This window comes from Apaloderma vittatum, unplaced genomic scaffold (genome assembly GCF_000703405.1).
Source record: "Apaloderma vittatum isolate BGI_N311 unplaced genomic scaffold, ASM70340v1 scaffold29750, whole genome shotgun sequence".
NCBI classification, from domain to species: Eukaryota; Metazoa; Chordata; class Aves; order Trogoniformes; family Trogonidae; genus Apaloderma; species Apaloderma vittatum.
This window is the reverse complement of record NW_009696735.1, coordinates 23165-34259: the sequence shown is the minus strand read 5'-3', so window position 1 is coordinate 34259 and position 11095 is coordinate 23165. Positions and strand designations below refer to the sequence as shown.

At 43.2% G+C, this 11095-nt stretch overlaps 1 protein-coding gene across 1 annotated transcript; it reads left to right on the top strand.

The window, feature by feature from the left end:
• Window positions 1-561: 561 nt before the first annotated feature.
• Window positions 562-7222, top strand: SETD9 (SET domain containing 9; the record flags this gene model as incomplete). Its single annotated transcript, XM_009876188.1, has 5 exons — window positions 562-926; window positions 2642-2765; window positions 3896-4011; window positions 5215-5320; window positions 7135-7222. Coding segments are annotated over 5 exons (799 nt in total), but the record flags the coding sequence as incomplete, so codon positions are not given.
• Between the last annotated feature and the right edge of the window lie 3873 nt (window positions 7223-11095).

The window sequence follows — 11095 nt, the reverse complement described above, 5'->3', positions numbered from 1 at the left end:
CCCATTTCCCCTGCCCTATCACTACACTCCCTGATAAAAGAGTCCTTCCCCCTCTTTCCTGGATGTAGGTCCCCTTCAGGTACTGGAAGGCCGCTAGATGGGGCTTTTGTTTTTTTGTGGGTTTGGGGTTTTTTTTTCTGTAAGATATGTTTACTTTTTCAAGGTGAAAGCAGTGCTTGGATTTAAATGGTGCGATGTAGGAAGCTTTAATTAGAATCCTCCTAGTTGGCATAGTATTTGTCCTTGCCTCGTTTAAAGTATAAAAGTATATATATTTATAAAGTGTAAAAGTATATATATATATAAAAAAAAACTTTGATGGTCACTTGTATTCGTTTTTTGATATGTCGCTGAGAGCTCAATGGGATTTAAGCTACTTTGCTGTAAATACACAGATGATGGCATTATTGTAGAACAGATGTGAAGCTTTAGAGTTTGAGAATGTTTGAGGTGTGAAGCTTTAGAGTTTGAGAATGTTTGAAACGGTAGTGCATGTAAGTTGGTGCTGTAAAATGACTTGCAGGAAAAATGTAATTTTGAAACACGTATTGTTCTTTACAGGACCCTCCGATATGTTCCCGAAAGCTCCCAAGACAAAATTATCTCTGATGAAGATGTCTTTGAAACGCTGCTGAAAATATTTAAAGCTCTGTTCATAAATGACATCAGTAGGCAATCACATATTTTGGCCCTGCTTCCAGAAACCAAATGCAAATATCTGGAATTACTGACTGTTGAGCAGAAGCAGTCAAAAGTAAATTCATGTAACCATCAGAGTCAAGATGTGTTTAGTCCAGAAGAAGTTCTGTTTAATACACTAGGATTTACTGTTAGTCGAGACCGAAGTTCTCTGGTGTCTGCTGGAACTGGAGTCTTTGTTACCAAAGGTTTTGTACCAAAAGGAACAGTTGTTTCTATGTATCCTGGTAATGGCATGTTCTTTTTTTCTGATTAAGTTATATGTGATTTCTAACTATCTGATTGTAGAATGGCAGAGTTTTATGCTAATTTTTGTTTTATGGGTTTTAATTCTTTAACCAAATCACAAGTTAGGCGAATGACAATGTGTCTGTGTAAACTGACTAGATTTGTTTTGGATATAAGCAAAGTAATATTGGGGGAGTAGTAATTTTATCTGTGAAAAAACCTGTGGTACTCAAAGTCTGATTTTTCAGTTGCTAGAAAACTTGTTCCAGATTTTTTAAACACAAATGCATGGGAGCAATTTCAAGTACATGAACAATACAGTTTAATCCTTTGGGGTTTCTATTTTGGAAAAGGATCTGAAAAATGAGGTTTTGAGATCTTCACACAGATCAGCAGACAAGTTTATGAACTTTTTCAAAGCACAAAAAGTATAAATTAGAGAATGAATACAAAACCTTTACTTAGTGGAACTTGCTTCCATAAAACACGCTTGGAAAATCAGCGCTTCCTTGTTCTTCCTGGAGCTGTATTTGCTTAAGTTTCTTTAAAAGATACATAATTTTGTTAGTATGGCCAAGCTGGTACAGCTCTGCTGGAATGCTTTGGATTTGTTTCTGTTTCATCTGTCAACAGAATCATCCCTTGCATGCAGTCTCTAGCTTGTGCCAGCATTGCAGGATCAGGACCAGTCCAAGCATTGGGCAGCAGAGCGTGTTTGGCCGTGCCAAAGCAGGAGTGTCTGGCCATCACTACTGACTGGTAAAATAACTAATTGTCAAATGACAGTCACAGGGAGTGAGACTGCAACGCTGCAGCTCTCTTTGCATTTCAGGCACGTGCTAAACGTGAATGTGGGCTCATGGAGAGTTTCCATAGGCAGCTCATCTAGCAAAACAAGAGGATGAGCTGTTGAAATGCCTTCCTTTTTCAGGAGTATGAAAGAAACTGCAGGGTTGCTGGCTGAGGAAGGTGCTCTGTAGAGAGAGCACGTCCATGCTGTCCTGCCTGTTGTTGGGCAGTGAGTGCAGCCTGCCGGCAGGGCCTTTTTGCCTAGCTCCTCGTGAGATTGCGGTGAAGGATTTCTGCAGAGGGTTGCTGAAGACGTAGTGTGTGAGGGATGTAGGGCTGCAACATCATGGAACATTCCAAGCACATCTGGTGTCATTTTTTGTGTTTGGAACCCAGGGCAACTTAATCCTCTCCAGCAGTTTTGGAAACTGCTGAAATCACGATTTTTCAGTTCTTGATTTAACATTTTCCCTCTTCTGTATCAAATGGAATCTCTGATGAGGAGTACAAGGGGGATGTTTCAAGTTCTTTGCTCTGTGTATGTGTGTGCTTTACAGAGACTCCTGACACAGTAGTAAGAGAACAGCTTAATACCTTCTGCTATGCTTTCCAAAACAAACGACACTTGACATTTTCCTCTCTGAAGCAGGCCAGTTGGCTGTGACACATTATGTACCTCTCACATGAATGGACACAGGCCATCTCTTCAGCGATTTCCTTAGTGACCTCTCTTTGGAATATCTCAGCTCATTGGGGCTGTTGTTGCATCCCACAAAGATGTAGGATTACATTAACTGAGAGAGGAGTTCTCTCCTGTCCCCTCTGTCTCCTTTGAGTTTCTGTGTGGAGGGGACTGGGTGATACCGTAAGTCTATTCTCACAGTTAACATTTTCATCTGAAATAATCATATCTGTCTTGTAACAGGTACAGTATACAGAAAGCATGAGCCCATCTTTTTCCAGTCCCTTGGCAATCCCTTTATTTTTAGGTGCATAGATGGCGTCCTTATTGACGGGAACGATAAAGGACTGTCAAGGTCGGTGTACAGGTAAGCAGTCAAAATAGGGCATTGTCACTCAACTGATTTAAAACAGTGCTACTAATAGGATTTATATTAGAATACTATCCATCTGTGAGTATCTTAATGCAAACAACACAAGGGCAAGAACTGCTGGATGTGATGTGTCATGTACTTGTTTCTTCGTCTGTAACGCCAGTGAGATGTGTTTTGATGTGCAGGGGCTGTTTCCTGTAAAGAGAATAGTTTTAATAGAAGCAGGATGGAACAAATTTTTTAAATGCTTCTGAGTTGTTAATCAAATCTGCTTAGTGGATTAAAAAAGAGAAAACCTCTATATGGATTTGCTAATACCAAAATGGTGAATCTGTTGACTCTGACTCTGATCTACAGGTGAGCAGCACTTAAGAAGGGTGCAGTAATAATAGTGACAATAATGACAACAACAATAATAATATCATCTCACATTGGTAGAGACTACCTAAAACTAAGTCATATGACTAAGATCATTGTCCACATGCTCCTTGAACTCTGAGAGGCGTGGTGCTGCGGCAAATTCTGTGGGGAGCCTGGCCCAGTGACTGGCCACCCTCTTGGTGAAGAATCTTTTCTGTGCTGTCCAGTCTGAACTGCACCTGACACATCTAGCCTGGACTGTTTTAACTTACCTTAAAATATGATTTAAAGCAATTTGTGTTTAAGTATGACATGAAAGAAAAAGAAAATTAATAAAAGAGCAAAATGTTCTAAAGTATTGCCTAATTTTAATACTAATACTTGCTAGTACCAGATTTTAATTCTGGGAATGAGTTTCAAGTTGATACTGTAATGAGCCTTCACATCTTTAGAGGGGAATGAGATCTCCTGACACTTCTGTACGGTAACATTTGATGTTGATTTCTGGAATTGTACATGGTGGGTTTGTGCTGTGTGTCCACCAGAGTCTGAGAGACACCACACATTAGTGGGAGATGTAAATGTGCCTGTTAAAGTATCACCAAAGTGTTCGTCCACCCTCACCACTTCCTCCTCCCCCCTCCCAGGTGGGTTGGACAGCTGTGACTTTACCCAGGGACTGTGGCTGTTTCTACAGGAGGAGGTACAGATAATCTGTTAAGTGAAGGAGCAGTGATTCACATTAACGCTGTTGGTCATTTCAGGTCTTGCAGCAGGAGAGATCAGCTTGGCCCATTTCAAATGAGCGATGAGAGCTGGCTCACAGCTGCCCTGCAAAACCCACTGGCAGTGGGACAGTATGTCAACAACTGTTCACATGGTAAGTTGCCAGGTAAATTTTTCAGGCCTGAGTTTGTCTTCATCATTATAAATTACTTTGGAATAATTTATAACACACAATCAGATAGTGATCTTGGGGGACAATAGTGCGTTTAAAACAAGATAAGCATGTCTTAGATAGTTTCTGATGCCTTTTGTGCCAGCTGAGTGTTAAAATCCCTCAGTGCAGCAATGCTTCAGGTATGCTTGTACTTCTCTCACTGACTTCTCCCATCTCCCTCCTGATACCTGAAAACATGAGGTGGTGGGAGGGAATATCTGGCAAAGGACTGCTGGGCTAAGCCAGTGCACAGAGTTGCAGGTCAGGTTCCCCGGGGTGGTTCCAGCAGGCTTCATGAGAAAACCATACACTAGTGTACAGTAGACTCATATCACTGATCAGTTTGAACTATAATTCCTTTTTCTGAAGAGACTTCCTTACGTTTATGTGCAAAATCTGGGAAACTGTTGGTATGATCTGGCTGTTGCACGTGAAGAAGGGAACTATTTATTTATTCCGTCTCACACAGTATGTGTTGGTCTTAAGGTCTGAGGGAATAACTAACTCCTGGAAAACAGTTATGCGATACAAGAAGTTAAACTGCTGCCATACCTAGCTTCTTAGTGGCTTTCAGAGGTCAAAGATACCCTGCCTCTGAGTAGCATCCAGAAAGGCTGCTGGAGTAGCAAACTAGGTGTTGATTGGCACGGAGACCAAGGGCTGTCCCATGGAACGGTTTCTTCCAGGTCCAATGACCATGTAAAGAAAACTCCCTTCTTCCTGCTGGACAGATGGTGACTTTCTCCCTGGCTGTATTTATGACGTATTTTTTCGCCACTAGATTTTTTTTCAACATTTTTGTTCAACTGTAAATGCAGACATTATACATTAAGAACATATGGCAATGCAGGAGGTTACCCACTGCACTATGCAAGTTGTGCCCTTTCGTATACATCTTGATAATCAGGTCATCCTGTTAAATGCAGTAAGGGTTAATTAAAGCTCCTTTAGGTGATTGTGCATCTTTTGTAAATCCAAAATAGGACTTCAGGGAGTGTAGTAGCTCCCAACAGAGACATGGTTTTCAGGCTTGATGAAGCATCTGATACTTTTACAGCAATACATTTGATATTTTTGCACATATGTAAACCCTATCTAAGATCTTCTTAGTATCACAGAGACTTTTTTTTTCCCCCCTCCTAGAAAAAGCAGCCAACGTGTGTTATCAGGAGTTTGATGTGCCGGAATATTTTCCCGTAGAACTGAAACAGTATCTTCCAAACATCGTCTACAGCCATGACATAGAGAGGTTAGCAGCAAGTTGAAGAGCTCCTGGAGTTGTATAATACAAAGCATACAGTATGTGGTTGAAGAATAATATTATTCTGTATGAAAATGAGTTACACAAAAAGCGTGCACCTGTATGGAAGAGTTAGCGCTTTGAATAGACTAATTTTAAGTGATTTACAAGACTTTATCTCTGTTCTTTTTTTCCACATCTTCACAGAGGAGATCAGCATAGCTCTGAAGACACGATTTTACAAGCAGCTGTTACACTATAGTGTGATTCTTCTGAGTCCTATAAAGAAGAAGTTACAGTTTGCTGCTCTTACAATACTGAGGTTTTTCAATATGTGTTTCAAATGTAGTTAGCAACGCTTAACCAATTAAAGCCCTTCTAAGGTAGTTGAGATTTAGTCCACTTACTCTCTCCATGTCTTCTGCTTATGTGAGGAACAAGCAGGTGAATTTGCAAGAGGAAACCTAAAATTAATTCCAATCAAGACAAGCGAAATGCTATGTGATATAACAGCATGTGTCTTCTAGTTACGCTGCACAATTCCAACATCCTCATTATGGCCTGAAAATACACCTCTTTTAGAAATGAAAACACTTTCTCAGGTCTTTGTCTGGAAATGTGGGGAAAAAATACAGTTAGATTAATATGTACAATGAGCAATATGGAATATGAAGCTGTAAGAAAGGATATTGTAATATTGGTCCTGAATTTAAAACACCAAAGAAATTGCACTTCCAGTCCAGTTGCTGCCTTTAGGAACCAAATAGTCCTCTTCATCTAGAGGATGCATAAGGATTTTGGAGCAGATCATCTAGACTTTTAAAACTCTGAAATTTGGTTGGAGAAAGTTGTGGTCCATACTGGGAAAAACAGCTTTTCTGATTAAGCTTAGACTTTGTTCAGGCAAGGTTAAATATGCACTTGTGCAGATAAATAAATGCTAATAAATAAAGCAGGAAGACCATGTAACATTCATCCAGCCTGGATGCTGTAGTGTTAAAAGTGCAGTAAGCAGCGGTGATTTATGGATGGTTTCAGAAAGGGGGAATTTTGCACTCTTCCTTGGAATCCATCCAAGAAAATACAGTTTTCAGTCATCAGTTCTCCCAGTGTACAGCCACTAGACAAAAGATCCCATTTGCTGTTAGCTGCTGGTTTTCATATTGATATGTACACTGCTGACAGCATAGGTAATCTGCTTTCTAAATCTTTTTCTGTCTTGCGAAAGAGTTCTTAGTAATTTTTTACCAAAAAGGTTCAATTCGTTTCAAAATGGCTTCACACTAGATTTCCTAATAGTGGGTTGATGCTGCTCTTAACTTTCACGTTTATCAGCATCAGAAGTATGTGCTCCACTTCTAGAACACACACTTCAGCTTTCAGGCATGGTCATTTTCTTAACTGAAGTTTAGAGGGGCGAATTCCTGAAATTTCTCTGTAACACAACAGTTTGACAGCCACTGATTCCAGCTGGGGGTTTCTGGAGAATTCACTCATCGTGGTACGTGGCAGCATTCAGAGCTGTCCTTATGGATGTGGTTTGGCCAAGAGTGGGTACCTGGCACCTCTGGGTGGGCGCATCTGGAGGAGTAATTTCTGTTCCGTGAACCATTCTGTAGCTTCTCCTGTTTGTATGCATGTCCTTGCTGTTGCTTATATTAGCAATGTTGTTTTTCAAGGCTCTCTGGCCTTTATTATGCATATTACTCCCAAAAGTAATCTAGACAGAGCCATTTAGCCCTTTGCCATGAAGAATTAAAAAAAAAAAATCAAAGGGAAATACTGTTGTTCACTTCTGCATGTTGCTTTTCTTTTTCTTACAGCCACCCGAGGTGTGTAGTGCTTGTCACACTCAGAGACATCAAGCAAGGAGAAGAACTTTTCTCTAATTACTACACTGTTGTCAGCTGAATTAATAGATTCAAGACTGAAGAAATCTGTGTAATTAAAATACATATTGTGTGTGTACTTCAAGCCTCAAGAGTATTTTTATATAGCATGGAGCTCTAGCTTTACCATTTAGAAAGGAAGCTGCAGGTTTGTGTTTACCTGAAAATACTCTGCAGTTGGTGCGGAGGTGAAGGTTTAACCATGTCCATCATCAAGTTTTCACCCATCTGCGGTTGGTAGTACTGCTTATTAGAGTTCAGCTGTCCATACAATAAAACATAAATCAAAACATACCTCAAACCCAAAATTCTGTCACAAATCTTCTAGTTTGCGCAGTTGTCTCTAACTGTGTCTCGATTTTAATATTTTGCCACTTCACTTCTCATGCTTACAGTGGACTTCTCTCTCTTGAATAATCCTCGAGCAATCGATAGTTCACGGTAATTACTAATTCTTGTTCCAGTTTTCTTGGGAGTTGGTCCCTTTAATGTCTGCTTCATTTTAAAAGGTGTTTCACTGTAGCCAGTTGTCCACAGCTTTTGTGAGTGTCTGTGTTACTTGGTGTTCTTCCAAGCCTGAACCTTGTGTTTCAGATTCATCTGGAAGTGCTCAGAGAAGGCTGGCTTTTTCAGGAAGATTCAGGTGGCAGAGCTCAGCATGGGCCGCACCAGTTTTATGAAGATGCTGGGGACAGCTTCTAGTGGCAGTCTTTGTGCCTTCACGGCACAAGATCAGAGCAGGCAGTGATCTCCGTTCTGCTGAAGAGGATCCTCATGATCTATCACTCTGAAGATGCCTTCTTTTCTGAGCTGAGCCTTCTCCACTTGCTGGGCATCGGTTGACTTCTCAGGAGGAGGCTGGTCATGACGGTGCTGGCAGTGCTCAGCGGGTCAGGGTTTGTGGGTGGGGAACGCTAGTCCTGGCGTGCCAGGAAAGGCAGGTGCTGCTCATGTTCTCCCGGCTGAGATTAGGTCGTGCGAGGGCATAGAATACTTCAGCTGTCTCGTTCTAATACTTGTTAATACTTTTTGAACAACGGGGTTTGCAAGTATGCTCCTGTCTAACTGCGGAACTTCGGGCTGCAACTCATTCATTGAGGAAGGTGTGCTCGCCTGCGCTTGCTGTGTGCTGGATGTGAGTGTTGCAAGTAGAGGGGGAGTGCAGTGCCAGGTTCGGGTCACTGGCGCTCACAGGATGGTGGGACTGGCTTCTTCCTCACTGGGGAACTGAGACCTGACTGCCTGCTTCAGGGACTGCTCCTACATCAGGGAAAGCAAGACCTGGCCTGCAGCTGGCCGCAGCAATTGATTTGTCTGCTGCCAAAAAGTGCAGCAAGACAAGGAGGTGCAGTCATGTGGTATTCGTGGACAAGAAGCAGCACAATGTCGGGACCAAGCCAGAGAAATGAAAATGGAGGGGTAGAAATAATGGTGCAGTAAAGTGCTACAGCCTGTGAAAGGCTTCAGGTGTATCAGACTTTTCCATGTGATTTTTAGGTTCCCAGCTCTTCACTGGAAGTGAAAATCATTCAAATTCCCTGTAGGCCCATTTGTTACCACCAAACTTGACACTGTCAGTACTTGAGAGGAGGATGCAGTGTGACTTTACTTCAGATGCAAAGTGCATTCTGACAGGAACCCAGTAAAATTTTCTTATTTTACGGTTTGTTAATTATTCATTATGGTACAATCCCTTTCTTGAAAGGTGGTTTTCCTGGGTGATTTTCATTGGGATTCACTAAAAATAGGGACTTAACTTGGCTACCTCTGCCTCTGTATGACTTGACGCTTAGAGTGAGAGAAGAAGGAAAATCAACCTAAAATTTAAGGTGCTCTCAGTTACTGACAGGACAGCTCCACAAACTCCTGCTCCTAGATGCAGACCCGTAGTCTGCACTTGTTAAAATACTGTGACAGGTCAGGAGAGAATTTATACCTTTAAAATCTGTTGCCAGCTGTGATGTGCTGGCTGGGATGCCTGGTGAGGATCACAAAACCGTCCTGGGCATGGCTTGAATGGAGCTCGCTCCTCTCTCGGAGCTGTGTGTGAGGTCGGCCGCGGGAAAGGTGCCAGTGACACCAGCACCTGCACAGCATCGAGGCCACTGGCCAACCCTCCCTGGCCCCAAGGGATGGCAGGCTGGGAGTAGGAACAAGGTTGGGAGGGGACATAACCAGGAGAGCTGTCCCAAAGAGATATGTCATGCTGTGTGACGTCATGCTCAGCAATTAACGCTGAGAGAAAAGAGGAGGGGAGGGAACATCCGTTATTACGACATTTGATTTCGGACTGGCTGCTCTGCATACCAAGGCCCTGCTTCCCTGGCAGCAGCTGGACACTGCCCACTGAGGTGAAATGGAGAATAAATCTTTTGGTTTTCTTTTGCATCTGCACAGCCTTTGTTTTTGCTTTATTACATTGCCTTTATCTCAGCCCACAAGTTCTTTTTCACCTTATTTTCTCTCCCCTCCTGCCCTGCTGAGGTAGAGTGATAGAGGGGCGGTATGGGCACCAGGTGTCCAGCCAGGGTGAAACTGCAGCACCAGTGTGAGAGCAAAACCAGGAGTGCATGGTGACCATGTAAAGGTTTGCCACTGCACAGAGTTACAGGCTTATTTCTCCTGTATTTGTCTGAACTCCTTATGCCTGTGGTAAACGTCGTGATAGTCATGCAGGCTGAGAATCTCAGCAGGCTGAGCTGAATCCATGTGCCTCCTCAGCAGGAGCAGGAGGATGGAGCCCTTGATTTGGAAACACTAAGGACCAGCTGCTGCTGCTCAGATGGTCAAGTCAGATTTTGGAATAAGTGAGATTGCATCGAGATACCCAGCCAGTCTCAGCAGGCTTTTCTGAAGGAAATTGGTCTTCAAGGCTCTGACTTTTGACTTCTTAGCTCAAAAGGCAAAGCTGATGGTAACTGTCAACAGTAAGCCTCCAGGAGGTTAAGTTGTTAACGGGAATTCCTGTTGATTTGGCATGGCCAGAAAACAGAGGTGCTTGAAAGATCAAGAGATGAGCTAACGAACTTTGCACGGTGCTGCAGACTCCTAGAAAGAATAGCGAGGCAGCCCACAGCAGGAGCGTGATGTGCCTGCTGGGGGAAGGAGCTGTAAGGAATCAGCACAAGAATCAGAAACTCACTTTAAGAAAAACAGTTCTTAATCCAGCAATCAAGATTCTGAAGTATCAGCAGTATGATTTAGAGCAGGTGGACAAGAAATACGCTGGCTCAGCTTTCCTGCTTAGCACACTTGTGTCTGAAATGCCTGTCCACATGGGGAGTTGCCCTGAAGGGCTGAGCTGGGGGCGACTGGTGGCAGCTCAGAGGCCGCCCTTCCCTCAGGCCTTCCTTCTGGGGCCTGGGTCACCCACCATCGAGTGTGGCCACGGAGAGTGTGATCAAGGCGAACCACATCTCCCTGCTGTAGCACTTCAGATTTGGAAGGACTGAGAATGAGTTTGCCAGGCACTGAAGAAAATACAACCCGTTAAACCAGTGAAGCGTGTGTAGGTGTGTGTATGTATTTACACATATACACAGGGGTGTTTCTGTACAAGTACATGTCCATCTAAGTGGGACAGGTGTAGGTCCTGCAGTTCGCCCAGCAGCTCCCATAGCACTCTGGTAGGAGGAAAGGGAGAAAGGTGTCAGCACGCGTATACACTGTGCCAATCTGTCCCTCCTTCCTTTCTCTCAAAGCCACCGTTCCTTCCCGGCTCCTGCCTGCCGATCCTTTCACGGAGCTGATGTGGCTCATTAATGGCATCACCAGCCCCACACGCTCTCTCACCTGTTTTGCTTTCTGCTATTGCAATGAGCTGAAACAAACAGCTCACAGAGGGCCCAGAGCGAGCCAGCCAGCAGGAAGCCTATAGATGGGGGCTACAACTTTC